Source organism: Eptesicus fuscus, chromosome 11 (assembly GCF_027574615.1).
Source record: "Eptesicus fuscus isolate TK198812 chromosome 11, DD_ASM_mEF_20220401, whole genome shotgun sequence".
In the NCBI taxonomy this organism is placed as follows: domain Eukaryota; kingdom Metazoa; phylum Chordata; class Mammalia; order Chiroptera; family Vespertilionidae; genus Eptesicus; species Eptesicus fuscus.
The window spans coordinates 63051761-63078332 of NC_072483.1; the positions used below are offsets into that span (position 1 = coordinate 63051761).

At 41.6% G+C, this 26572-nt stretch overlaps 1 protein-coding gene across 2 annotated transcripts in view; it reads right to left on the reverse strand.

The window, feature by feature from the left end:
- Nucleotides 1-26572, reverse strand: part of DIS3L2 (DIS3 like 3'-5' exoribonuclease 2) — a 330696-nt gene that overhangs the window by 203405 nt on the left and 100719 nt on the right. For both annotated transcript variants that reach the window (XM_028140542.2, XM_054722868.1), the window contains exons 9-10: nt 18434-18534; nt 15949-16196 (exon numbers count right to left, since the gene is read on the reverse strand). In XM_028140542.2, coding sequence (XP_027996343.2) covers nt 15949-16196; nt 18434-18534 — 349 coding nt within the window. The remainder of the gene's footprint in view (nt 1-15948; nt 16197-18433; nt 18535-26572) is intronic.

The window sequence follows — 26572 nt, forward strand, 5'->3', positions numbered from 1 at the left end:
CTTAATAAATGAATTCAGCAATGTAGCAGGATACAAAATTAACGCCAAGAAATCTATGGCATTTCTATACACCAATAATGAACTTACAGAAAAAGAGACTAAAAAAGCAATCCCATTTTCCATCGTACCAAAAAAATTAAGATACCTAGGAATAAACTTAACTAAGGAAGTAAACTACACGACACTGAAAAAAGAGATAGAGGAAGACATAAACAGATGGAAGAACATACCATGTTCATGGATTGGCAGAATCAACATCATCAAAATGTCCATACTACCCAAAGCAATATATAAATTCAATGCACTTCCCATTAAAATACCAATGACATATTTCACAGACGTAGAACGAACTTTCCAAAAATTTATCTGGAATAAAAAAAGACCCTGAATAGCTGCAGCAATCCTGAGAAAGAAGAATAAAGTAGGTGGGATCTCAATACCAGATTTCAAGCTGTATTACAAAGCCAGTGTTCTTAAAACAGCCTGGTACTGGCACAAGAACAGACATATAGACCAATGGAACAGAACAGAGAACCCAGAAATTGACCCAAATCACTATGCTTAATTAATATTTGACAAAGGAGGCACGAACATACAATGGAGTCAAGACAGTCTCTTCAACAAATGGTGTTGGGAAAACTGGACAGATACATGCAAAAAAATGAAGCTAGATCACCAACTTACACCATACACAAAAATAAACTCAAAATGGATAAAGGACTTAAACCTAAGATGGGAAACCAGGAAAATACTAGAAAAATCCACAGGCAGCAAAATATCAGATGTATGCCGAAAGAACTTCTTCATTGATAATACTCCTAGGGCAATGCAAGCTAAAGAGAAAATAAACAAATGGGACTACCTCAAAATAAAAAGCTTTTGCACAGCAAAGGACACCATCAATAAAACAACAAGAAAGCCCACTGCATGGGAGAACATATTCACCAATGATATCAACAATAAGGGTTTAATCTCCAACATTTACAGGGAACTCATGCAGCTTAACAAAAAGAACATAAACAACACAATAAAAAAATGGGCAACTGATCTAAATAGACACTTTTCGAAAGAAGACAGAAGGAAGGCCAAGAGACATATGAAAACCTGCTCAAAGTCACTAATCATCAGAGAGGTGCAAATTAAAACAACAATGCAGTACCATCGCACACCTGTCATCAACAAATCAACAAATAACAAGTGCTGGCGAGGATGTGGAGAAAAAGGAACCCTTGTGCACTGCTGGTGGGAATGCAGACTGGTGCAGCCACTGTGGAGAACAGTATGGAGTTTCTTCAAAAAACTAAAAATGGAACTCCCATTTGACCCAGTGATCCCACTTCTAGGAATATATCCCAAGAAACTAGAAACACGAATCAGAAAGGATATATGCACCCCTATGTTCATAGCAGCACAATTCACCATAGCTAAGATCTGGAAACAGCCTAAGTGCCCATCAGCAAATGAATGGATTAAAAAACTGTGGTACATATACACAATGGAATACTACGCTGCGGTAAAGAAGAAGGAGTTCTTACCATTTGCAACAACTTGGATGGAATTGGAGAGCATTATGCTAAGTGAAATTAGCCAGGCAGAGAAAGATAAATATCACATGATCTCACTCATTTGTGGAATATAATGAACAATATAAACTGATGAACAAAAATAGATCCAGAGACAGAGAAACATCAATCAGAACGTCAAACCTCAGGGAAGGTGGGGGTCGGTGGGAGTAAGGGGGAGAGACCAACAGAGGGACTATGTGCATGCATATGAGCCTAATCAATGGACACAGACAACAGGGGGGTGCGGCATGACTGGGGGGTGGGGGGTAATGGGGGAATAGGGACACATATGTAAAAAATAAAAATTAAAAAATAAATAAATAAAAAATTTATAAGAAAATCTATATATAACTTATCTCCCCCAAAACTTGAAAAAAAATTATGAACAACAAATACATATCTATCAAGAAGTGAATCTAATAACCAAGGGAATAAAAAATCTGATGAACAGAATAAACTGGTGAATATAATAGAATCAGGGGCATAGAAAGGGAGTGGACTGACAATTCTTGGGGGAAAAGGGGAGTGGGGGGTGCGGAAAGAGACTGGACAAAAAGCATACAAATATGGATGAGGACAGTGGGGGGAAGGTAAGGGCAGAGGGTGGGGTAGGAACCTGGTGGAGGGGAGATATGGGGGGAAAAAGAGGAACAATTATAATAATCTAAACAATAAAGATTTATTAAATTAAAAAAATGAAAAACCCTCTAAGTTAAAAAAAATTATTGAACTTTTATCATTTATTGGTGTAGAAAATGCCAATTTTGAGTTACCCGTTTAATAAGATGAGAGAAAAAAAGTTATAGATTAGAATGGAAGAAACAAATCTGTCATTACATGTTGATGATGTGATTTTCTACATAGAAAATACAAAGCAAATTACAGTATATCCAAAGTATTAGAATTAATAAGGGAATATAGCAAGATGGCTGGATATATAAGATTAATATACAGAAATTAATTGTAATTCTATACACAAGCACTAAAAAGTTAGAAAATGCAACTTAAAATCGTATTCTTCAGAAGTTAACATTAATAACATGAAAAGACAATTCATGAACTGGGGAGAAGGTATCTTCCATATAGTGAATGTTAAAAGTACTACTTTCTAGAATATTTTTTAACTCCAAAAAAATCATACAACAAACAGCCCAATTAAAAATGAATGCTAAAATTAGTTGGTGAAAGTTTAACCAGAAACAGAATAATTGCATAGTCTCAAAAATAATCTTCCCAAAAATATAGTATAGTAATTACAAGGAAAAAACAAGGAGTCAGAAATCCTGGCAGATACTAGCTTAGCCAAGTGATCAACATAATGTATCCCTTGATACGATGCACATCACTTCTGTAGTGTCCTTCCAAATAATGGGTAATCTAAATATAATCATGAGAACTCATTAGACAAACCCAAACTGAGAAACATTCCACAAAAGCACTGACTAATACTCTTCAGAAGTATCAAGGTAAGGAAAGATAAGGCTGAAGAATAGTCACAACTAAAGAAACTACAGCAATACAACAAGTAATAGTACTATAGGATCCTGGCCCAGATTCTCAAACAGAAAAAAGATAGTAGTGAAAAAGCTAGTAAGATCTGAATAAATGTTATACTTTATTTAATAGTATTGTGCCAAGGTTAATTTCTTAGTTTTGATAAGTATTCGATGGTAATGTAAGATGTTAACTTAAGGAGAAGCTGGGTAAAGGAACTCTCTGTATCATTTTTGCAACTTCTGTAAACCTAAATTATCTAAACAAAAAAATTAACTGTGAAAAAAATAAAGACATTTCTAGAAGAGAAACATAATGATCATGTAGGAAAAGATGCTCAATTTCATTAGTAATTAGGAAAATGTAAATTAAAATCATGAGATACCATTTTATACCCACTTGATTGGCAAAAATTGAAGAGTCTAACAATATCAAGTGTTGATAAAAATGTGAAAACTAATACACTGCTAGTAGGACTAAAAATAGGTGCAGCCACTTAGAAAAATGGGTTGGCTATAAAATTGTAAAGTTAAACATGTATATATGTGTAATGCAATAATTGTATTCTTAGCATCTAGAGAAACTTGAGTTCATAAGAACTGGAATATTTATAAAAGCATTGTTTATAGTAACAAAACCGTGGTTCAACCCAAATATCCATTGTGAGATAAATAAATAATGTTATATGTCAAAAAGTGAAAATACTATGAATTAAAATGAATGATATATATACATATATCTTAGAAACATAATGTTAAATAAAAAAGCAAGTCATAGAAGAATATATATAGCATGGTATTTTTATTTTTTTATTGATTTCTTTTTAGGGAGAGAGCGAGAGCGAGAGAGCGAGAGAGAGAGAGCGAGAGAGAGAGAGAGAGAGAGAGAGAGAGAGAAAACATTGATTTTTTTGTTCCACTTATTTATGCATTCATTGGTTGCTTATTGTATGTGCCCTGACCAGAGATTAAACCCACAACCTTGGTGTATCAGGATGACACTCTAAACAACTGTTCTACCTGATCAGGGATAGCATGGTATTTTTTATAAGGTTCAAAAACACTTTTAGGAATATAAAACATGGGTAAATTAAAAAGAAAAGCACATTTCAATTAGCATGTTTGAGATCATGGTTACTACTAAAAAAAAAATTAGAGATTATGACAGGAACACAGGGATCTTCAACAGTATTGTGATATACTTTTTAATCTGGGTGGTGAGTTAATGGGTTAATGGGTCGGTTTTAATATCAGAATTCAAAAATTACATAAGTATTACATATATTCTTTTATCTGTGAAACGTATTTTGCAATTAATATAAATATTTTAAAACAATATTTTAGATAAATATATACCAAACTCTTAAGAATGATTATTTCACAGAGGTAAAATTATAGTTTTTCACTTTCTCTAGCATATATTTGAAACAATTTTAATAATAAGTATATAATATATATGTACTTGAGAAAATTAAAATTTTTTCCTAATTTTGATATGGTAATAATAAATATCTGTGAGTAATTTATAATGATTACCAACTCAAATTTTCTCACTCGCCAGAACTCCTCCAAAAATACTGTTCCCATTCATAATCAATGACATTACAATTGGCTCCTACTGTAAATTAATTGGTACAATGCTGAAACAATATTCCCAACATCCTATAGCTAGGTGGTGTGTGTGTAAAAATTCCATATATATAAGCATTAGGTCCACTGTTCTGGGTGATGTACAAGTACAAAACTTCTTGAGGGAAGGGACCAGCTATAGATGTAAAAAATTAAGATAAGAAATCCTTCAAATTGGTCTCTTTGCCTTAAAGGAAATAGGAGCACTTAAAAGTAAACATGGTGTTATCCTCCTTTCTCTATCACATATTCCTAGAAAGGTTCAGCTTTAAAACTAGGCTATACCTAGGAAGACATTCATACACCCTTATAGTGATTATCCCTATCATTAACACTCTTAAATCAATGTTCTCATGAATATTAGTCCATGTTGAAAACTCCATGCAAACAGATACAATAAGAACCTGCAAGTGAAGAGCAATCGAACATCAGCACATGGAGGGCCCGGAACATCAGTAGCAACACACAGTGAAAACAATGTGTGGGAAGTATACAATGTCTTTGGCTGCACATATTTACATACTATTTTCTATAATCAGGAGGAAAGAACATGTTATTTTCCCTTTTTTCTGGCTCAGTATTATGACAGAACAGAAGGCAGCAAGTAAAGGGGGACTTTAGGAAAAGTGTATACAGATCAATGAAAACAGATTGCAAAATGTGGGGAAAAAGCAAGGCTCAACAATTCTGAATGATTTTAGAAAAGGCCCTAAAGCTTGAGAGTGAAGAGCTTGATGTCGATGTGAAGGGAGCAAAGAGGAAGCCGAAAGCATTTAAGGATATACTATGAGAAGGCTAATGGTAGTCAAGTTCCCTTATACTTTATACTAATACTTCCAAGAGAAAGCACTAAAAATTGTGGGTGAAGCTGACAACCACAAAAGATGTGTTAATGATTATACACAGTGTGAAGAAAGAAACAATCTGTTCATCAAAGCCCATTCTCTTCCACTCCTTTTACATTTGCTCTGCTTTGATCAGGAAGCTCTCATTGCTGAAGGAGCGCTCTCCAAATCTGATCCTTATAGGCCACCAGGTGGAGCCCAAAAGTCACAAAAGAGAGCCCCCTCCTCAGCCTGATTTGCTTTTTGTCCACCAGCCAGCTAGAGCCATACCCCCTGGAAAGAACTTACAAAGTCTAAGTTTGGCAATGCAAGTTCATAGGATTACATAACTCAGCCTCTTCCTCAGATAAGGAAAGCATACTCTTAAAAAGGTGAAATAGTCCTTTTGCTCAAGAAGAAAGACTGGATAGCGCTACTTTTCAATTTGCTAATCTTGTAAGCTATGCCTCAATGAAACAAACTAATTTTTCCTGTTTTGTTTTTTTCAGCAACCTAGTTACATTTTCATTTTCCTACTAAATAAAATTTAATGACCAGCTCCCCAACCCTTATAAGAAATTCAGTCTATCAAAACTAGATGGAAGAGTTAAAGTATTTGATTTCATTAGTCAACAAATGTTTCTGATTGTCTAATAACTGACACCTTATGGGCACAAAACTGGGAGATGAGGAAAATACTAGAACGACCCTCTTCCCTCCCCAACCAGGTCCTCCTCCACCACTTCCTTCCTCTTCTTTCACCTTGCCCAGTCACTCTGCAACGGAAACTGCTGTCCTTCACTTTCATTAAAATGAGCAGTATTGTGACCCATTCTCTATTTCTCACTTTTCGACAGCCTCCCATTAAGCCTTAAACCAGTGGTTCTCAACCTTTCTAATGCCACGACCCTTTAATACAGTTCCTCATGTTGTGGTGACCCCCACAGGCTGAGAACCACTAGCAGGGTCGCCTAAGACCATCGGAAAACACAGATATTTACATTACGATTCATAACAGTAGCAAAATTACAGTTATGAAGTAGCAACGAAAATAATTTTATGGTTGGGGGTCACCACAACATGAGGAACTGTATTAAAGGGTCGTGGCATTAGAAAGGTTGAGAACCACTGCTTAAATAATCCCATGTTCAACCAAAACTTTCTCAGCCTTGCTATACCTACACTGACCTATTCATTTTCCCTCCTCCCCATCCTTTGAAGCTACCAAAGTTTGCTAGAGAAAATATTATAAATATGTCAATTTGCTCTAGGTCAATTCATGTGATACATCTTTAGTTAGTCTACAATGTTGCCAAGAAACACTATTATGTTCCCCAGAGTAGCTGCTGTAAAACTTGCCCATTTTCTTTAAGATTTATCCTTAAATATTTAAGAAAAAGAAATTATGACAAATCTGGGAGAAAAAGACCATAATTGTATCTCCTTGCTATGACATCCTGGAAGGGAAATATGGGACTGTAAACTCTAGCCTTTAGGAAAAGAGATATCAAAAAGGTCTGAGAAAATACAGGCATGAATTCTACTGTAAGAGTTTCTAACGGGAAAGATGGTTGAAGAGGGTTGGGAAGCTCTAAGAACTGTAAATTTGATTATATAATTACAAATTATCTCAATGAGGAAGTCAATGTGGCTTTTTAAATATCCTGGACTATGCAGTAGTAAATATGAAAAGTACCTAATATGTTGTGATCCCTGAAAGCCAGCAAGCGTTTGCTAAGAATGATTATCTTTAGGCTTTTTATATTACAGAACTAAGATTCATGAAAATGTGGTAGATATCGTGTATAGAGGTAAACAAGGCTCAACTGAGATCTCTCATGACAATTTTAAGAACAAGATGAAAAATAACTTTTCTAACAAATAGAGGTTTCCAGTACTGTAATAACCTTGGGACTTCCCTCAATTAGAAACACCAAAGTGCCAATGGGGGAGCCAGAGAAGCAATGCTTACACCAAAGGAGGCACCAAGATTAATGGCCTCCTTAAGGCCCCTTCTAAAGCTACTGGAATTATATATTCAATTAATGTGTATGTTTTATTTAAAGTTATTAAAAATACTAAATTAGAAGGAATCAAGATGGCGGTTCTCACATCCTCCCACAACCACAACAAAATTAAAACTAAAATACAGAACAGCCATCGTTCAGAACCGCCTGAAATCTGGCTGAATGGAAGTCCTACAACTAGAGAATTAAATAAGAAAGCACACTGAGACTGGTAGGGGGATGAAGGTACTGAACAGGCTAGTCCGATACCCATATGGGCATGTTTTTAATCAGAGGGTTATCTTGGTTGAGGAGGCATCCCTGAAGAGCAAGGGGTCCCAGCCGCACACAGGCCCCAGCCCAGGGTTCCAGAGCCAGGAAGAGAAGTCCCCATAGCTTTGGGCTGTAAAAACCAGCTGGGACTGTAGCTGAGTCACACAGAGGCTGCTGGAGTCCCAGACAGTTCCTCTTTAAGGGCCAGCACACAGACTTACCCAGACTCACTCCTCTGAGCTCCAGCACTGGGGCAGCACCTTGAAAGGATCCAGAGACATACGGGAGAAACTAAATTGTTTGGCATCAGGGCAAGAACTAGGGGGAAGCTTTCTCCCAGACAAAAGAGCTGGGACATCACACACACACACACACACACACAGCTGACTAATAGTCACTATATCTGAGTCTCCATCAACCTGGCCCACACTGTTTGCCTTGCCCTAAGATCCCAATCCACCCAATTTGCAGCCTCACCCAAGCTGTTTGCAGTGTCTTTATCATATGAATGGCTGTTTGGCTCAGGCTTCAGACTTTCCTAAAATCTCTCAAACAAGTAGCAGTTGGATTCAGTGTGCCCCATGCCTCTCAATAAGTGGCCCCAATGCTTGATCAGTGGATAGAGCATTGGCCTGCAGACTGAAAGGTCCCAGGTTCAATTCTGGTCAAGGGCACATGCCTGAGTTGTGGGCTCAATCCCCAGTATGGGGCATGCAGGAGACAGCTGATCAATGGGTCTCTCTCATCGTTGATGTTTCTATCTCTCTCTCCTCCCTTCCTCTCTGTAAGTATATATCCTATATAATAAAAGGCTAATATGCAAATTGTCCCCTCAACTAGGAGTTTGACCAACAGGCAAGCCAGCCAACCACCCATGTCCCCTCCCCCTGGCCAGGCTGGCTGGACCTCACCCATGCACGAATTCATGCACCGGGCCTCCAATACACACACACACACACACACACACACACACACACACACACACACTGAGTGGCCAGATTATTATGCGTTCAGAGATCATAATAATCTGGCCACTCAGTGTATATATATATATTTTTTTTAAAAAATAATAATAATAAGTGGCCCTAGGCCCGGCACTAGCAGCAGCTTGCCAAAATTCACAGCTTGGCCTCTCCTGGGCACCTCCTAACCCAACACAAGTAGCAGCCATCTTGCAGATCACCCTGTAGTTCGTGACAGATGGCCCCAGGCAGGGCACAGGCAAAGACTGATTTTGTACCTCCGGGGAGGCCAGAGTCAATACACCCAGTTGTCAGCTTCAGACCATGACAGAAGCTTCAGACCATGCCAGATTACAACTCTATCATATCCATGAGCGACAATTCAAGGGGTGGACTTGGTGAGCACAAAAGCCACAATGAAACAAGTCCTGCTCCATAGGAATATCTTCTACAGAACAGCTTTTTCGCTATAGTCATAACTGGTTCTCACAATTATTCTGGGGGTCAGCAGCAATCAAGGCTCAACTATAACAGGACAGTGCATACAGATCACACAGGGGTTTACCTATAGTGCCCAGCTCAGGTAACTGCTTTGGCTGAGCCACTGGGCCCTACAGGATACCTCCTACACAAGGCCACTCTACCAATTCCAGGAGACATAGCAGCTCTACCTAATACATAGAAGCAAACACAGGGAAGCAGCCAAAATGCGGAGTCAAAGAAACATGTCACAAATGAAAGACCAGAAGAAATATTCAGGGGAAAAAAACTAAATGAAAATGGATGCAAGCAAACTAGATACAGAGTTCAAAACAATGGTTATGAGTATGCTCAAGGAACTTAATGAGAGCTTCAAAGGTCGTAGTGAGAATGTCAAGGAACTTAGTGAGAATTTTAAGAAAAGTACTGAGAACATCAAAGACCAGTCAGAAATGAAGGATACACTAAGTGAAATGAAGAATAATTTACAGGGAATCAATAGTAAAGTAGAGGATCTGAGAATAAGATCATCAATTTGGAATATGAGGAAGCAAATAACACCCAATCAGAAGAGTAAAAAGAAAAAAGAATCCAAAAATATGAAGATAGTGTAAGGAGCCTCTGGGAGAACTTAAAGCATAACAATATTTGCATCATGGGGGTGCCAGAAGGAGAAGAGAGGGAGCAAGAAATTGAAAACCTATTTGAAGAAATAATGACAGAAAGCTTCCCCTACCTGAAAGAAATAGACATACACACCCTGGAAGTGCAGAGAGTCCCAAACAAGACACATCATAATTAAAATGGTAAAGGTTAAAGATAAAGAGAATCCTAAAAGCAACAAGAGAAAAGCAATTAGTTACCTACAAGGGAACGTCATACAAATGTCAGCTGATTTCTCAACAAAAACTTTGCAGGCCAGAAGGGAGTGGCAAGAAATATTCAAAGTGATGAAAAGCAAGGACCTACAACCAAGATTACTCTACCCAGCAAAGCTATAATTTAGAATTGAAAGTCAGATAAAGAACTTCACAGACAAGAAAAAGCTAAAGAAATTCATTACCACCAAACCAGTATTATATGAAACTAGAGGCCCAGTGCACGAAATTCATGCACGAGTAGGGTCCCTAGGCCTGGTCAGCGATCAGGACCAATCAGGGCCTTCCTTCAGGCTGACGGCCAGGGCCTCCTTTCCTCAGCTGCCAATTGCTGGCTGGGGCCTTCCTTCATTCTGCATCACCCCCTGGTGGTCAGCACACATCATAGTGAGCAATTGAACTCCCAGTCTCCTGGTCGAATTCCTAAAAGGACAATTTGCATATTAGCCTTTTATATATACCAACTAGAGGCCCGGTGCATGAAATTCATGCATGGGGGGTATCCCTCAGCCCAGCCTGCACCCTCTCCAATCTGGGACCCCTCGAGGGATGTCCGACTGCCTGTTAGCTAAACAGGCAGTCGGACAACCCTCTCACAATCCAGGACTGCTGGCTCCCAAATGTTCTCCTACCTGCCTTCCTGATTGCCCCTAACCGCTTCTGCCTGCCAGCCTGATCACCCCCTAACCACTCCCCTGCCAGCCTGATTGATGCCTAACTGCTCCCCTGCCAGCCTGTTTGTCCCTAACTGCCGTCCCCTGCAGGCCTGGTCACCCCTAACTGTCCTCCCCTGCAGGCCTAGTCACCCCTAACTGCCCTCCCCTGCAGGCCTGGTCCTCCCCAACTGCTCTCCCTTGCAGGCCTGGGTCCCCCCCCAACTGCCCTTCCCTGCAAGCCTGGTCGCCCCCAACTTCCCTCCTGTGCCGGCCTGGTCACCCCTAACTGCCCTCCCCTGCAGGATTGATCGCCCCCAACTGCCCTCTCTTGCAGTCCTGGTCCCTCCCAACTGCCCTCCCCTGCTGGCCTGATTGCCCACAACTGCCCTCCTTTGCAGGCCTGGTCCCTCCCAACTTCCCTCCCCTGCTGGCCATCTTGTGGTGGCCATCTTGTGTCCACATGGGGAGCCATCTTTGACCACATGGGGGCAGCCATCTTGTGTGTTGGAGTGATGGTCAATTTGCATATTACTCTTTTATTAGATAGAATGTTGAATAGTCTTCTTTAAGAAGAAGAAAAAATGATAAAAATATGAACAATAAAGTGGTAATAAATATAATTCTATCAACAACTGAATATAAAATCAAAATAATCAAAGAATCTAATGAACAAAATAAACTTATGAATAAAATAGAACTAGAGGCATGGAAGCATGGAACAGACTGACAAATCTCAGATGGAAGGGAAGAGGTGGGCAGGAAGAGATTAACCAAATAACTTATATGCATATATGCAAAAACCCATAGACACAAATAATATGGTGGTGGAGGCCTGGGGCTGGGCAGTATCCAGGTGGAGAAGGGCAATAGGGGGATGAAAAGAGGAGGACATATGTAATACTCTCAACAATAAAGGTTTATTTTAAAAAACAAACATTCTAAATTAGGAGTTCTCTACTTATGTTTATATACTGATTAGATGTTGTTAAAAATGTTGATTTTGAAATCATATAACCTTAGTTCTCATCATTTTCTGTTCCAAACACACTCTCCTATGTTTTCTAGCATGATTTATGGTACAACCTTTTCCTAATCAATGTCGGGGGTCATCAAATCATTTTCATCTACCCATCTGACCAGCTACTCAGTATCCTGTCCTAAAGGAGCTCATGGCCAGGTAAATAACTTGCATAAGCAATTACAATACAAACAGAGGAGAGACACAATAAAGTTATTATTAGAAACTGTTAGAGCACCTAAGAGTCAGAGGACTTAGAGCAGTGATAGCGAACCTATGACACGCGTGTCAGCACTGACACGTGTAGCCATTTCTGATGACACGCGGCCGCTGAGGCGGCCTCATGCTGAGGATGAAACATTTGCTGCTCCTGAGGATGAAACATTTGCGAAATAATGTTTTTTCCTCAAAGTGACATACTACCTGAGTTATGCTCAGTTTTTTGGCGAAGTTTGACACACCAAGCTCAAAAGGTTGCCCATCACTGACTTATCGAGTCATGAAACATTTTTTGACAACTGATAAAAGTTTAAAAATTGAGTATTTCACTAAATAAACTCTGGGGAGAGGAGAAAGCCGCTGTTAGGAATGGGAGTGCAGTGTGCAAAAGTTTGGAGCTACGACCAAACACAGGTTGGAAAATGAAAACAGCAAGCAGTGAGGCATAAGTGAAGAGAATGGTGGGAGCTGAGATTGCTCTCAGAGAACTGTGGTTACATGCCATCATCACCTACCCAATCACACAAGTTGGAAGTCTGAAAGTTCATCCAAGATTCTGTCCTTTTCCTTCATGCCCCATTTGTAATCGGTCATCATGCCTGGAAGAACTGACCTTCTTCATTTCCCCTGAATCTTTTCTTTCTCTTGTTTCCTTCACTGCAACTCCTTTCCTTCAGGTTCTCTACATCTCATCTTACTGCAAAAGCCTATTATGACTGCTTGCTTCAAGTCATGTACCTTCCCATCCACTCTAGGCTCTCAGTGATTGATCTTTTAGCAAGGAGGCTTCCATTTTCCAGGAAACAATCTTGGATTTCTCCCTTCATCCACCTCCTCTACACTTCCTGAAAATTATTTTGTTCCTATGGAAGAACTTAGAACATTCTATTTCATATTATAATTAGAGCTCAAAAGACATAAGCCATTCAATCTGTCTGTTTATCCACACTCCTGCACAGAGAGCCATGCTAACTGGGCAGTAGGTCATGGGACTTTGGGCTCCTACCTCTAGTTAAAACTACTGACCAGGGAAAATAATTGCCTCAAGCTAGATCAATAAAATTTTCTATCATAGAAATTCTGTATTGTGATCTAGACTTTGGTATGTGACCTGCAGAGGCCCAGCAGTACCATTTTGGGGCCATGTGGAATATTGAGTAGGTAGGTGGCAACTGTTAAGAAAGAAGCAGAATAATACAGCTTGCGTGTAGAAAGGGGTAGAGAAATGATACCACGTGCTGGCTGGACTGGTCAGGGTAGTTGAGAGAGAAGCTGTGATTCTTTGCCGCCATGTTAGGTCTGAGTTCCTCAGGAGACCTGCCTATACTTCTGGCCCTGGATTTGAGGAGGATCACCATTTTTATTTAAACCGGTTCAATTAGGATTCCATTTCTTGGAATCAAATTAATCCTGTGACATTTATGTACAAATCCTTCCTCATTAGGCTATAATTCCTTTGAATAAAGAAACCATAGCTTTCCACCTTTCTAGTTCTCACACAATAGAGCACAGTGACTTGCACACAGTTGATCAACACTTGCCTCATGAACTGAATTTAACTACAGAGGAAGTAAATGACTTTGGACTTGAATAATTAGTAGCAATTAGACAGGCGGAAGAAGTTTGATACTTCTAAGGGTAGAGTGTAGGGGCAGGGAGAAAATTCAAAAGAAAGCCTCTTTGGCTAACCTCAGTTTTTAGGCATAGTTTTTTGTGGAAGCTAACCACACACATTTACACCCATAGCAAGTACTACCTTCACACTCCTGCTAGAAATCTGGCCAGGATGATACAGAAAACCTAGACAGTCTCAGCACAGCATGTTCTGGTTGGGAAACAGTGACCTCAGCTCCTAAAGATCAGTAACTGATAGCCAGAACCAATGGGAAGGCGACCACCAACATGTTCAGCAGCTGCAGCCCATACCCCTTAGGAGACAGACGTCATCTGAGAACTACATCATGAAAACCTGCCATATTTTATTTCAGATACATTTTCTCTTTTTCACAAAGATTTTAAAAGGCATATTTCCATAAAAGATCATTTTTAACGTCTTTATAGTAAGAAAATAGAGGAAAAGCAAGCAGAGTTTTCCATCTAAGTTGAGAAGCTTCCATTTTTTTTATTTTGAAAAGAAAATAATTAACATATGGCTATTTTTAAATATTCTTTCTTAATATTCAGCAAATGTCCTTGCTGCTTTAAAGGCCTGATTCCTTTTTCAATTATTAATGTACTTTACCCATAAGAAAAAGAAACCTTGATGAAATAATGGCTCAACTGTATAAAAAAAAAAAAAAGGAACCTGCAAGGCCATTCTAGCAATAAGAGAAACTCACACCCTAAAGACATCCTGACTACACCCTTACAACTTGAAAACTAAGGAAGAAGTCCAATCAAATATACACAATGGGACGTGACATAAAGGCAGATAAAAGACAAGGCTGGATTTCCTGCTGTGATGTGCAAGTCTTCCCTTTTCACTGCCAAGCAGAGTATGGCAGCCACAATCAACAGAGGCCAGGTGGCACAGCTACTATCAGGCCTTTCGAGTTAATGGTGAGAAACTGGCAAGCCTCTGAGAAGGACTATTTAGAGCTCAATGGATTGACGTCACTTTTGGATAATGAATTAGGCTTTAAAAAATGATGACATTGCAATCACACCACTTGAGAGTAAAAAGAAAGTACAACTGTTCCTAAGTGGTTCTGAGATCATATAAATCATAATGATCTTCATATCACTGAGAGTGGTATAGGATAGTCCTTCTTAAATTGCACTGATATGACATACAGATTTGATCTGGCTTACTTCACTAGGCATAAGAGGCTAAGTATAGAATAAACTTGATCAAAACAGCACACTTGGGCATCCATTCAGCATTGGCACTCATAACCATGGAACATTCCCAGAAGGCTCCATCCTGTATAAGTTAGATGATCAACAAGCAAATCACCAAAATGGATAAAAAAGTGTCAGAAAAAAACTGTTCTAACTTGTATGCTTTTATTTTCATTTCCTGTGAAGCATAAACCAGACATCATCTATAATAATAAAAGTGTAATATGCTAATTAGACTGGACAGCCCAACGACCTTCTGGACGTCCTTCCAGATGACCTTTGGACGAAGCCGGGGCTGCGAGGGCCGAGGCAAGCCGCCGCAGCTACAAGGGACAAGCCCCTTGCATGAATTTCATGCACCGGGCCTCTAGTCAATAATAAAGAGCTAAAGATTTAGCTAAAACTTAAGACTGCTTTTCTTTCAATATGAAGACCAATTATAAGAAGACAGGCTCAGCATTTGATCAAACAGCTGGGTCCAGCAGTTTCTTCAGATCAAAATAAAGTGGCTATCCATGATGCTCTGCAACTACATAATCTATATTTAAGTTAGATTGGTTTCTGATAGCTTCCGTTAAAAAATGGTACCATTTTTCTGCTTACAGTAAGGTAATTTAGTTTTTAATGTCATAAGTGAAAACTCGGAAGATTAGTGTCAAAAAAGCACATCATTCAAACATCCCTTCATATTCAGATTTAAAACATGGGAGACTGGGATCCCCTGAATATGCCCTGAACTTGCATATATTAACACTAGTGTCTGAAAGGATGGGTCTGATTGTTTGATGTGATGAATTCTTTGTAGTTCACAAATACAAACAGGATATATGACAGGAAATATATATGTATAGGTTCAGTATGTGCTTATATTTTATGTCAAAAAAACAAACTGAAAATGTGATTGCCTCGCAATTCGAGGAACCTATAGGTGACCACTTGAGGTGGTAGCTAAGGTCAATTTCTTAAGAACCAGGATTAAAATATGTAAAGTACCCATGTCTTAATAAGAAATAATAATTAAAATATAACAAAAAAGTTTACCTAAAGGCTCCCTGAACCAATTTCTGTGTGGGATCTGTGGTTTTCTTGCCAGAGCTCACCTACCCTAAGGCAAAATTGCTGTCCTCCTTCCAGTCGACAATGCGGCAAATGAACAGTGTATTGGCATAATCTTTAGGTCGGGTCACAAAGTCTTGGGGACAGTCCTTGAGAGGCACGTATATTCTAGGCACTCGGTGATCTGAGGGAGAAAACAGGGCATATTTCCTGAATAGTTCACTGTTCTTATCAGCCAGAAGTTTGAGGAAGCCAGTTGCTGCTCGGGAATGCTTTTTCTCCACGATGTAAACCACCTGCAAAAACCAAAGACATACTCAATGCTGTTTATCTACAGGACTGGGGACAGTTGGGAGAGGTCAGCAGGAAATTATTTGGTCAACCAGCTGGGTCCAGCAATTTTTCTAGGTCTATATGAAGTGCCTCTCAGGGAAGCTGTGTGACTAAGTAGTTGCTATTTCTGTTGGTGGGGGACTGTGAAGTCCCCTGCTGCTATGTTGTTCCTCTAGTCTGGAGCCCCTAACTAGTTGCCTTCCTCTTTTCCCCTTTCAGAATTCTTCCTTGGTTGTCTCTTGTTATTTTCCAGGGTTTATAGTTGTACTTAGTAGAGAAGAGCAAGGAGAAATGAATCTATGGCATCTTGTCTGAACCAGAAATCCTTGCTTCTAGTTTTAATATTTGACAGCATAAGAAGTGTATAAAGCAGCTTGACATTACTTATATTTCATACATTAGTTGTCATAGAAATGACTTGACCACAGCATAGTTTTCCCATACAAGTGTTATTTGGGCTTGTAATTTTAGTTTGAATTCATTATGAAACTATCCCTCCATCTCCCCACCCCTCATGAAAACAAAACAAAACAAAAAACAGCCAGAGAGAGAGAGTACCATTGGAGGGCAGTAGCAAATTACAGAACACAAGTTCCATTTCCAGCTGCCTCTATTCAGCTCTGACTAAAGTCATTTCAGAATGTGGCCCAGTGCTGCCGATGTTTTGCTTTGTCAGGAGAAGCCAGAAGTCTAATTTTTTTTATGTGACCACTCCAATTTTTTTTTTTTTAATGTAAGCTACCAAGTAAAAATCTTAAATACTTAAATACTTCTCAGGTCAAACAAAACACAAGTTTGTGAGCCAGATCTAGCCCACAGGATTTCCATTCATTATAATCTTCCACACCTCACATACTGTCACATGGTTAGTATTGAAAATGCTTATTAAAATAAAGACCTATATAACTGGATGGGAATTGTGGGTAACATGTATGTGATATAATTTAGAAATTTCTCATGTCACTATGCAGGAGACACTCTAGACACTCTCCTAACTAACTCCCTAGACCAGTGGTCGGCAAACTCATTAGTCAACAGAGCCAAATATCAACAGTACAACAATTGAAATTTCTTTTGAGAGCTGAAAACAAACTTCTGTGCATGGGCCACAAAGTTTCAATCGCACTGTACGTGCGCGCCCGCACGTGGTATTTTGTGGAAGAGCCACACTCAAGGGGCCAAAGAGCCGCATGTGGCTCGTGAACCACGGTTTGTCGACCACTGCCCTAGACTGAGCAGCAAAACTGCATTCCCCAGGTTAAACATGCTGTCTATGCTTCGGGCAGAGGAAGCCTCACGCCATTATGCCACCTCATTCTTTGCCTGTGTACCGCTTCCTCCACCATGAGCTACTTAGCTGGGGTCAGCTGTGTTTGATCCCATATCTGATTACGTCACTGCATACATAATTAAACAATAAAACTGAATTATGCAAAACAACAAAATCAATTGTTTACATTTCTATGATAACTAAATTAAACACTTTGGAAAAATTAAAAAAGACTTTTTAAAAGCTTACTTTTTAATTACATATGAGCATGACAACTAAAAAACAATGGAGCCCTGCTGGTGTTGCTCAGTTGGTTGGAGTATCATCCCATACACCAAAAGGGCGAGAGTTGGATTCCTGGTCAGAGCTCATACCTAGGTGATGGGTTTAATCCCAGGTCAGTGTGTGTAGGGAAGGCAACCAATCAATATTTCTCTTACATCAAAGTCTCTCTCTCTCTCTTCCCTCCCCTCTCTCTAAAAATCAATGAACATGTCCTCAGGTGAGGATTAACTAATTAATTAATTAAAAATAATGAAGAATAAAAACTATAAAAATCTAGAACATTAATATTGATTCCTTCTCCAGTGCCTAAATTCTCACTCCACTTTAAATAACCCAAACTGGAAATCACAGATGTCACATTATGGAGTGTGGTTTAAGCAAAAATAAGTAAATAAATAATGCAGAACTTCAATAAACTTACCCACATACAAAGAAAAGGCCTTGGTCCTTCATCCAAAGGCAGGCAAATGAACTTATTACATGTTTATAGTTATAAAAAAAAGATTCACTTTTTATAATACCCTGCTTCCACTGACAGTTCTGATTAATTTACTAACTACAGCCCTAAGTGACCCATGAGAGACCTTTGACAGGTAGCTCAGAGGACAGCCTTTTGGACAAATGGGGAAATCTGTAGGCAATGACCTTTGCTGATCTTTGCAGCGACCTCTCTGGTAAAGCGCTTGTGTCCTGTGCCACGGAAGTGCTCTCATCTTTTGCACTTGGTGCACCAGCATCCTCTTCTCCTTAATTAAAAACAGAAAGAAAAAGAGAGAAGAGGAGCAATAAGACGTGTATGTATTAGGCATAATGTATTAGTCATAATGTATTAGGCATATAGACTCATGGTATTTTTAAGTTCAGAGCTACAGAGTTCTTGGATACCATTTACCCCAAACAACTCATTTTATGGCAATGAAAAACCAGGCCCTCACTGGTTATGTGACTTGGCTACGGTCAATCACATCACCTACTTGCATTAAGGCTCACTCAGCAGGCCACATTTTACCAATTTAACACTATTCATATGCTAAACATCATACATAAGGAGAGCATCAAACTACGTTGAGTTAAACTTAATCACCTATGTGTCAAAATGCCAAAAACACTACATGTTAAATACTGTGCCTGCCCACAATGAAGAATAGAGATAGGTTATTTTATTATGTATATCTGCTGAAATAAAACAAAATCAAAATAAATGTTAACTTTAAAAGTATTTTGGTATCAGCCATAACAAACAAAATGGTGGAAAATAAATTATACTTATACTATACTAGAGGCCCGGTGTATGAAAATTCATGCACTGGAGGTGGGGGGGTCCCCTCAGCCTGGCCTGCCCCCTCTCACAGTCCGGGAGCCCTCAGGGGCAGGAGGTGACCCGGAGATCAGGGGAAGGTGATGCCCCATCACACCTCTACTGCTGCCACTGCCGGCAGTGCAAGCCTCAGCCGGTTACCTGAGCCTCGGGCAGCCCTGGGAAGCTGACATCTGAGGCTTGCCTGCACCTCGGGCATCAGCTGGGCAGCCACCATCTGAGGTTTGCCTGAACCTCAGGCCAGCCCTGAGCAGCTGGGCAGCTGCCATCCAAAGTTTGCCTGTGCTTCGGGCTGGCCCTGGGCGGCTGGGGGGCTGAGAGGACTTGAGGAGGCAAGGTTGAGGGGACTGGGCGCCGGCCATGTTGTGGCTGTGGTCACGACAGTCAAATTAGCATACTCCCTCCTTACTGGCTATGGGCGCCGCTATCTTGGCAATGGCGTGAGGGTCAACTAGCATATTCCCTCTTTATTAGATAGGATAATAAAAGCCTAATATGATAAGTGTCTGGTTGTCTGTTCAACCAAACAAGGCATAATATGCTAATGATATGCTAAGGCCGCTCAACCGCTCCCTATGACATGCACTGACAACCAGGAGGCAGACAGTTGACTGGTCGACCAGTCGCTATGACGTGCACTGACCACAGGGGAAAGATGCTCCAACAAGTGGTAGGTTAGCTTGCTGCTGGGTCTGGCCGATTGGGACTGAGCAAGATGGGCTGGAGCCCTCCCGCGATCCTTCCCCAGCTGGCCAACCTCCCTCGTCCCTCCCTGGCCCCAATCCTGCATCAGTGAGGTCCCTCGGACTGACCTGAGCCCTCTTGCAATCTGGAACCCCTCAGGGAATGTCAGAGAGCCAGTTTTAGCCCAATCTCGCAGGCCAGGCCAAGGGACCCCGCTGGTGCACGATTTCATGCACTGGGCCTATAGTCCTATCTAATAAAATAGTAATATGCAAATTGACTGTACCTCTGCTACACCCACAAGCCATGCCCACCAGCCAATCAAGAGCAAATATGCAAATAAACCCAACCAAGATGGCTGCAGCCACAGAGAGCAGGAGGGAGGCTTGGGTTTCCCTGGCAATAGAGGAAGCCAAGCTTTCTGCCTGCCCTTGCCAGTCTAGGCCTCCACTCAAGGCTACAAAGTTTCAATGATAGAAGATAAATAAATCCAAACAGAAATGGCAGCAGCCACAGAGCTGGAAAGAGCAGGAGGCTAGGGTTGCTCCCAGCGATGGAGGAAGCCAAGCTTCTGAAGCCCTAGCCTGCCTTGGCCTCCGCTCGAGGCTACAAAGTTTCAATTATAGAAGATACATAAATCCCAAGAGAAATGGCTGCCGCCAAGGAGCAAGCAGAAGGCTTGGCTCCACTCCAGGCTACAAAGTTTCAATTGTAGAAGATAAATAAATCTCAGATACCAGGGCCTCTGCTTGGGTCACCAGGGGGGCGTGGCTGGCCTGCAAACCACCACAGGCCCCTCGCCCAGGCTGCCCCACACCTCAAGGGAACCCCCACCCTGATCCGGGACATCCTTCAGGGCAAACCAGCTGGCCCCCACCCATGCACCAGGCCTGTATCCTATCTAATAAAAGAGTAATATGCAGATTGACCATCACTCCAACACACAATATAGCTGCCCCCATGTGGTCAAAGATCCTGCCCCCATGTGGACACAAGATGGCCACCACAAGATGGGCAGCAGGTAAGGGCAGTTGGGAGGGACCAGGCCTGCAAGAGAGGGCAGTTGGGGGCAATCAAGCCTGCAGGGGAGGGCAGTTAGGGGTGACCAGGCCGGCACAGGAGGGCAGTTAGGGGTGACCAGGCCTGCAGGAAAGGGCAGTTGGGGGGGACCCAGGCCTCCAGTGGAGAGCAGTTGGGGGGGACCAGGCCTGCAGGGGAGGGCAGTTAGGGGCAAACAGGATGGCAGGGGAGCAGTTAGGCATCAATCAGGCTGGCAGGGGAGTGGTTAGGGGGTGATCAAGCTGGCAGGCAGAAGCGGTTAGGGGCAATCAGGAAGGCAGGCAGGCGAGCAGTTGGGAGCCAGCAGTCCTGGATTATGAGAGGGATGTCCGACTGCCCATTTAGGCCCGATCCTAAACAGGCAGCTGGACATCCCTCGAGGGGTCCCAGATTGGAAAGGGTGCAGGCTGGGCTAAGTGACAACCCCCCGACCCTCCGTGCACAAATTTCGTGCACCGGGCCTCTAGTTAAATAAATAAATAAAAATGCCAAACCTGATTTTTCTGGCTTTCTTAGTGACATTATATAAAGAATAAAGTACTTAAAGTCTTTTAATGTTTAATTTCCTTTCTTAAAAAACTTATAAAATGCACATTCACCCAAGAAACTGAAATCACATTTCCCCAGTAAAGAGAATTAGGCTCTATACCAGAAGTATTAAAAACACTCATGAACAAAAGCAGCAAGTTACACACTTTTGAACATTTAATATTTTGTATTTTCATGTGTTACATTAAATTTCCCCCATGCCACAAAATAGTCTTAGCCAACTATACTAGAGTTTTTGGATTTGGGGGGTCACAACCAATTCATGCAGGACACACTCCAGAGAGCCAAGAGAGACTTGTATTTATCATCAATTAGATATTACCAAGGCCAAAATAAATAAATAATTTATTTTAAGGACCAGCTGCCTCTTAGAAAGCCTCAGCTTAAAGCCAATTTTTTAAATATATTTTTTTATTGACTTCAGAGAGGAAGGGAGAGGGAGAGAGAGACAGAAACATCAATGATGAGAATCACTGATCGGCTGCCTCCTACACACCCCCTACTAGGGATAGAGCCCGGAACCTGGGCATGTGCCCTTGACTGGAATTGAACCTAGGACCCTTCAGTCGGCAGGCTGGTGCTCCATCCACTGAGCCAAACCAGCTAGGCTTAAAGCCAATTTTTACCATTGTGAGCATACTCTGGAAACACTGACATGATCTGACCTACTAGGGCTTAAGAATGACCAACAGTTTGCTTTTCCACTATACCTACCATAGTGCCCACTGAAAGCAAAATTTTCATTGTTTACCAAAAGGAAAAAAAACAAATAATAACATTCCCATTGTTGATCATGCTGTCCACCAGTAAAAGAGGGGATTCAGCCTGACCGGTGTGGCTCAGTGGTTGAGCGTTGACCTATGAACCAGGAAGTCACAATTCGATGTTCAGGATTCCAAAAAATCATTGGATGCTTCCAGAACAACACCTCTTACACTCTTAGGGAGAAAAACCCATACAAGTTTTTGATCTGGTCCATACATATCTTGCCAATATGTTCTGCAGAACAGGTAATTCAGGAAAGATAATGAACTTGGAATTACCATGAACAAGTACACTGTACCTAGATATCTAATATTTGAGCACAAGAGTTGGTAGTCAATACAGGGTAGTGAGGGTTTTTCCAATGTACCCCAAATCCTAGGCATAAAGCCTTCTGATGGCTCTGTCTTATGACTGCTGGTTTAAATTCCACTCCAACAACAAGCAGGCCTTTAATTTCAAAGGTTATGCCAGGCTGTATCCAAAGAAAGAGGGCAAGCCACGGCAGTGGGCCCAATCATGACTTTCAGATATCACACCTGAACATGACCTTTTCAGGTTCTATGTTCATAAGACTATCCTGGCAGAAATAAGGCTTTGTTCAGACAAAGATGCATTTTGGAGTTGAACTAATAAATTAAACTAAGTTTACAGCCCTGTGGGTGAACATCATAGATGTGCTCAATATATATGAAGAAGCACAATGCCAGTTTAGAAAGGTGAATCACCTTAATAGGTTTCCCACAGCTACATTTCACCACACTGAATAGCAAAGTTGCCAATTTAATGAGAGAATCTATTGCATTGTTTAATCTCAAGATCACTTATTTATTCATTTATTCCATGTGTATTTATTGAGCACTGGGCATTGAGGATTCAGTGGTGAATAAAAGAAATATAGTCCAAGACCATATAGAACATATACCTTAATGTGGGAGTGATATTCAATAAGTAATCACTCAAATATAAAGTTATAAGTTGTGATGAATGGTAGAAAGGAAAGAATAGTCCCTTAGGAATAAGAGGAGAGGACATATGATTTACATTAAGAGGTAAGGGAAAGGCTCTGTGTGGAGGTGACATTTAAGCTAAGACAATGAGGATGGTGTGTTTAGGAGTGAAGAAGGGAACATAAGGGTTGGGAATGTCACTAGGGAAGAGCCAGAAGTGGGAAGTTCTTGGCACAATCTAGAGCAGAAAAAGAAGGCTTTGCGGCTAGAGCACAATGAGCAGGAATATGCATGACAAAAGATGAGAATGAGAGGCAGACAGGAGTCAATTCAGGTGGGGCTTTCTAGGATTTAAGAGTCCAGGAGTTTTTCAGTGTCCTGTAGTTTTCCATGCGTATAGATCTTTTACCTCCTTAGTTAAGGTTATTCCTAGGTATCTTAATTTTTTTGGTGCGATGGTAAATGAGATTGCTTTTTTAGTCCCTCTTTCTGTAAGTTCACTATTGGTGTATAGAAATGCCATAGATTCTTGGCATTAATTTTGTATCCTGCTACATTGCCGAATTCATTTATTAAGTCTATTAGTTTTTTAATGGAGTCTTTCGGGTTTTTTATGTACAATACCATGTCATCTGCAAATAAGGACAGCTTTACTTCTTCTTTTCCAATTTGGATGCCTTTTATTTCTTCTTCTTGTCTGATCACAATGGCTAGTACTTCCAGCACTATATTGAACAGGAGTGGTAAGAGTGGGCATCCCTGTCTTGTTCCTGTTCTTAAGGGAAATGGTTTTAGTTTTTGCTCACTGAGTATGATGTTAGCTGTGGCTTTATCATATATGGCTTTTATTATGTTGAGGTATGATCCTTCTATTCCTACCTTGTTGAGAGTTTTTATCAAGAAAGGGTGTTGGATTTTGTCAATGCTTTTTCTGCATCAATTGATATGACTGTGATTTTTATCTCTCAATTTGTTTATGTGAAGTATCACGTTTATTGATTTGTGGATTTTGTACCATCCTTGCATTCCTGGGATAAATCCTACTTGGTCATGGCGAATGATCTTTCTGATATACTGCTGGATCCAATTTGCTAGAATTTTGTTGAGGATTTTGGCATCTATGTTCATGAGGGATATTGGCCTGTAATTCTCTTTCATTGTGTTGTCTTTATCTGGTTTTGGTATTAGGGTGATGCTGGCTTCATAGAAGGAGCCTGGAAGTGTACCTTCCTCTTGAATGTTTTGGAATAGTCTGAGGAGGATAGGTTTTAGTTCTTCCTTAAATGTTTGGTAAAACTCCCCTGTGAAGCTGTCTGGCCCTGGGCTTTTGTTTGCTGGAAGCTTTTTGATGACTGCTTCAATTTCTTCCATAGTTATTGGCCTATTGAGCTGTTTAGATTCTTCCTGATTGAGTTTTGGAAGGTTATATTTTTCTAGGAATATGTCCATTTCCTCCAGGTTGTCCAGTTTTTTGGAATAGAGTTGTTCATAGTATTTTTTAACAATCCTTTGTATTTCGGTGGGATCTGTTGTTATTTCTCCTCTTTCATTTCTGATTTTGATTATTTGGGTCCTCTCTCTTTGCTACTTGGTGAGCCTGGCTAGAGGTTCATCCATCTTGTTTATCCTTTCAAAGAACCAGCTCTTGGTTTTGTTGATCTTTTATACTGTGTTTTTTGTTGTTGTTTTTTTTGTCTCAATGTCGTTTATCTCCGCTCTGATCTTTATTATTTCCTTCCTTCTGCTTACACTGGGCTTTTCTTGTTGCTCTCTTTCTAACTCTTTGAGTTGTAGGGTTAGGTAATTTATTACCATTGTTTCTTGTTTTTTGCAGTAGGCTTGTAGAGCTATGAACTTCCCTCTCAAGACTGCTTTCGCTGTGTCCCATAGATTTTGGATTGTTGTGTTTTCATTGTCATTTGTTGCCATGATGTTTTTTATTTCTTCTTTGATCTCTCTGGTAACCCAGTCATTGTTTAATAGCATGCTGTTTAGTCTCCATGTGTTTGATTTTTTTTTTTTTTTTAATTTCTTTATTGATTAAGGTGTCACATATTTGTCCTCATCCCCCCATTCCCATCCCACCCCTCTCCCCACGCATGCCCCAATACCCTGTTGAACTTAACCGTTGGATAGGCTTATATGCATGCATACAGGTCCTTTGGTTGAACTCTCCCCCTCCCCCCACCCTCCCCCCACCCTCCCGTATCCTCCCTCTGAGGCCCGATAGTCCGATCGATGCCTCCTTGCTTCTGGTTCTGTTCTTGTTCCTCAGTCTATGTTGTTCATCATTTCCTCTAGATGAACGAGATCAAATGTCACTAGATATATACTAATAAGAACTGAATGTGAGACGAGCAATAATATTTATGCTGACAGGCAAATGAATCAATCTGTAGCGAGCTTCCCCCTGGACCAACAGTTCTTTTGAGACCCAATTTCGATGTCCAGTAGTTCCTTATGTGTACATGTCAGCACTGACCCCTCAGCTCTGGGTGGTGGACAAATGGTGGTAACGGAGGTCTGACTCCCTCTGGTTTGGTCTCGGCCGATCCCAGGGGCACGGCGTCACCTGGACTAAGGGGCACGTGGCCTCACCCATACCCAAGGGGCGCGTGGTCTCACCCGGGCCTAGGACCCAGCCTCACCCGGATGGATCCAGGGGCGCACGGCCTCACCCGGATCCAGGATCTGGCTTCACCCGTACCCAAGGACACTTGGCCTCTCCCAGACCCAGGGGCACGTGGCCTCACCCGGGCTTAGTTGCACAAGGCCTCACCTGGATCCAGGGACACATGGTCTCTCCCGGACCCAGGGAGTCTTGGCCTCTCCCAGACCCAGGGCCACTTGGGCTCACCCGGGCCTAGGTGCACGAGGCCTCATCCGGATCCAGGGACGCATGGTCTCACCCGGACCCAGGGACGCGTGGCCTCTCCCAGACCCAGGGGCACGTGGCCTCACCCGGTCCTAGGTTCACGAGGCCTCACTCGGATCCAGGGACACATGGTCACACCCAGACCCAGGAACGTTTGGCCACTCCCAGACCCAGGGCCACTTGGGCTCACCCGGGCCTAGGTGCACGAGGCCTCATCCGGATCCAGGGACACATGGTCTCACCCGGACCCAGGGACGCTTGGCCTCTCCCAGACCCAGGGCCTCTTGGGCTCACCCGGGCCTAGGTGCACGAGGCCTCATCCGGATCCAGGGACGCATGGTCTCACCCGGACCCAGGGACGCTTGGCCTCTCCCAGACCCAGGGCCACTTGGGCTCACCCGGGCCTAGGTGCACGAGGCCTCACCCGGATCCAGGGACACATGGTCTCTCCCGGACCCAGGGACGCTTGGCCTCTCCCCGACCCAGGGCCACTTGGGCTCACCCGGGCCTAGGTGCACGAGGCCTCACCCGGATCCAGGGACACATGGTCTCACCCGGACCCAGGGACGCTTGGCCTCTCCCAGACC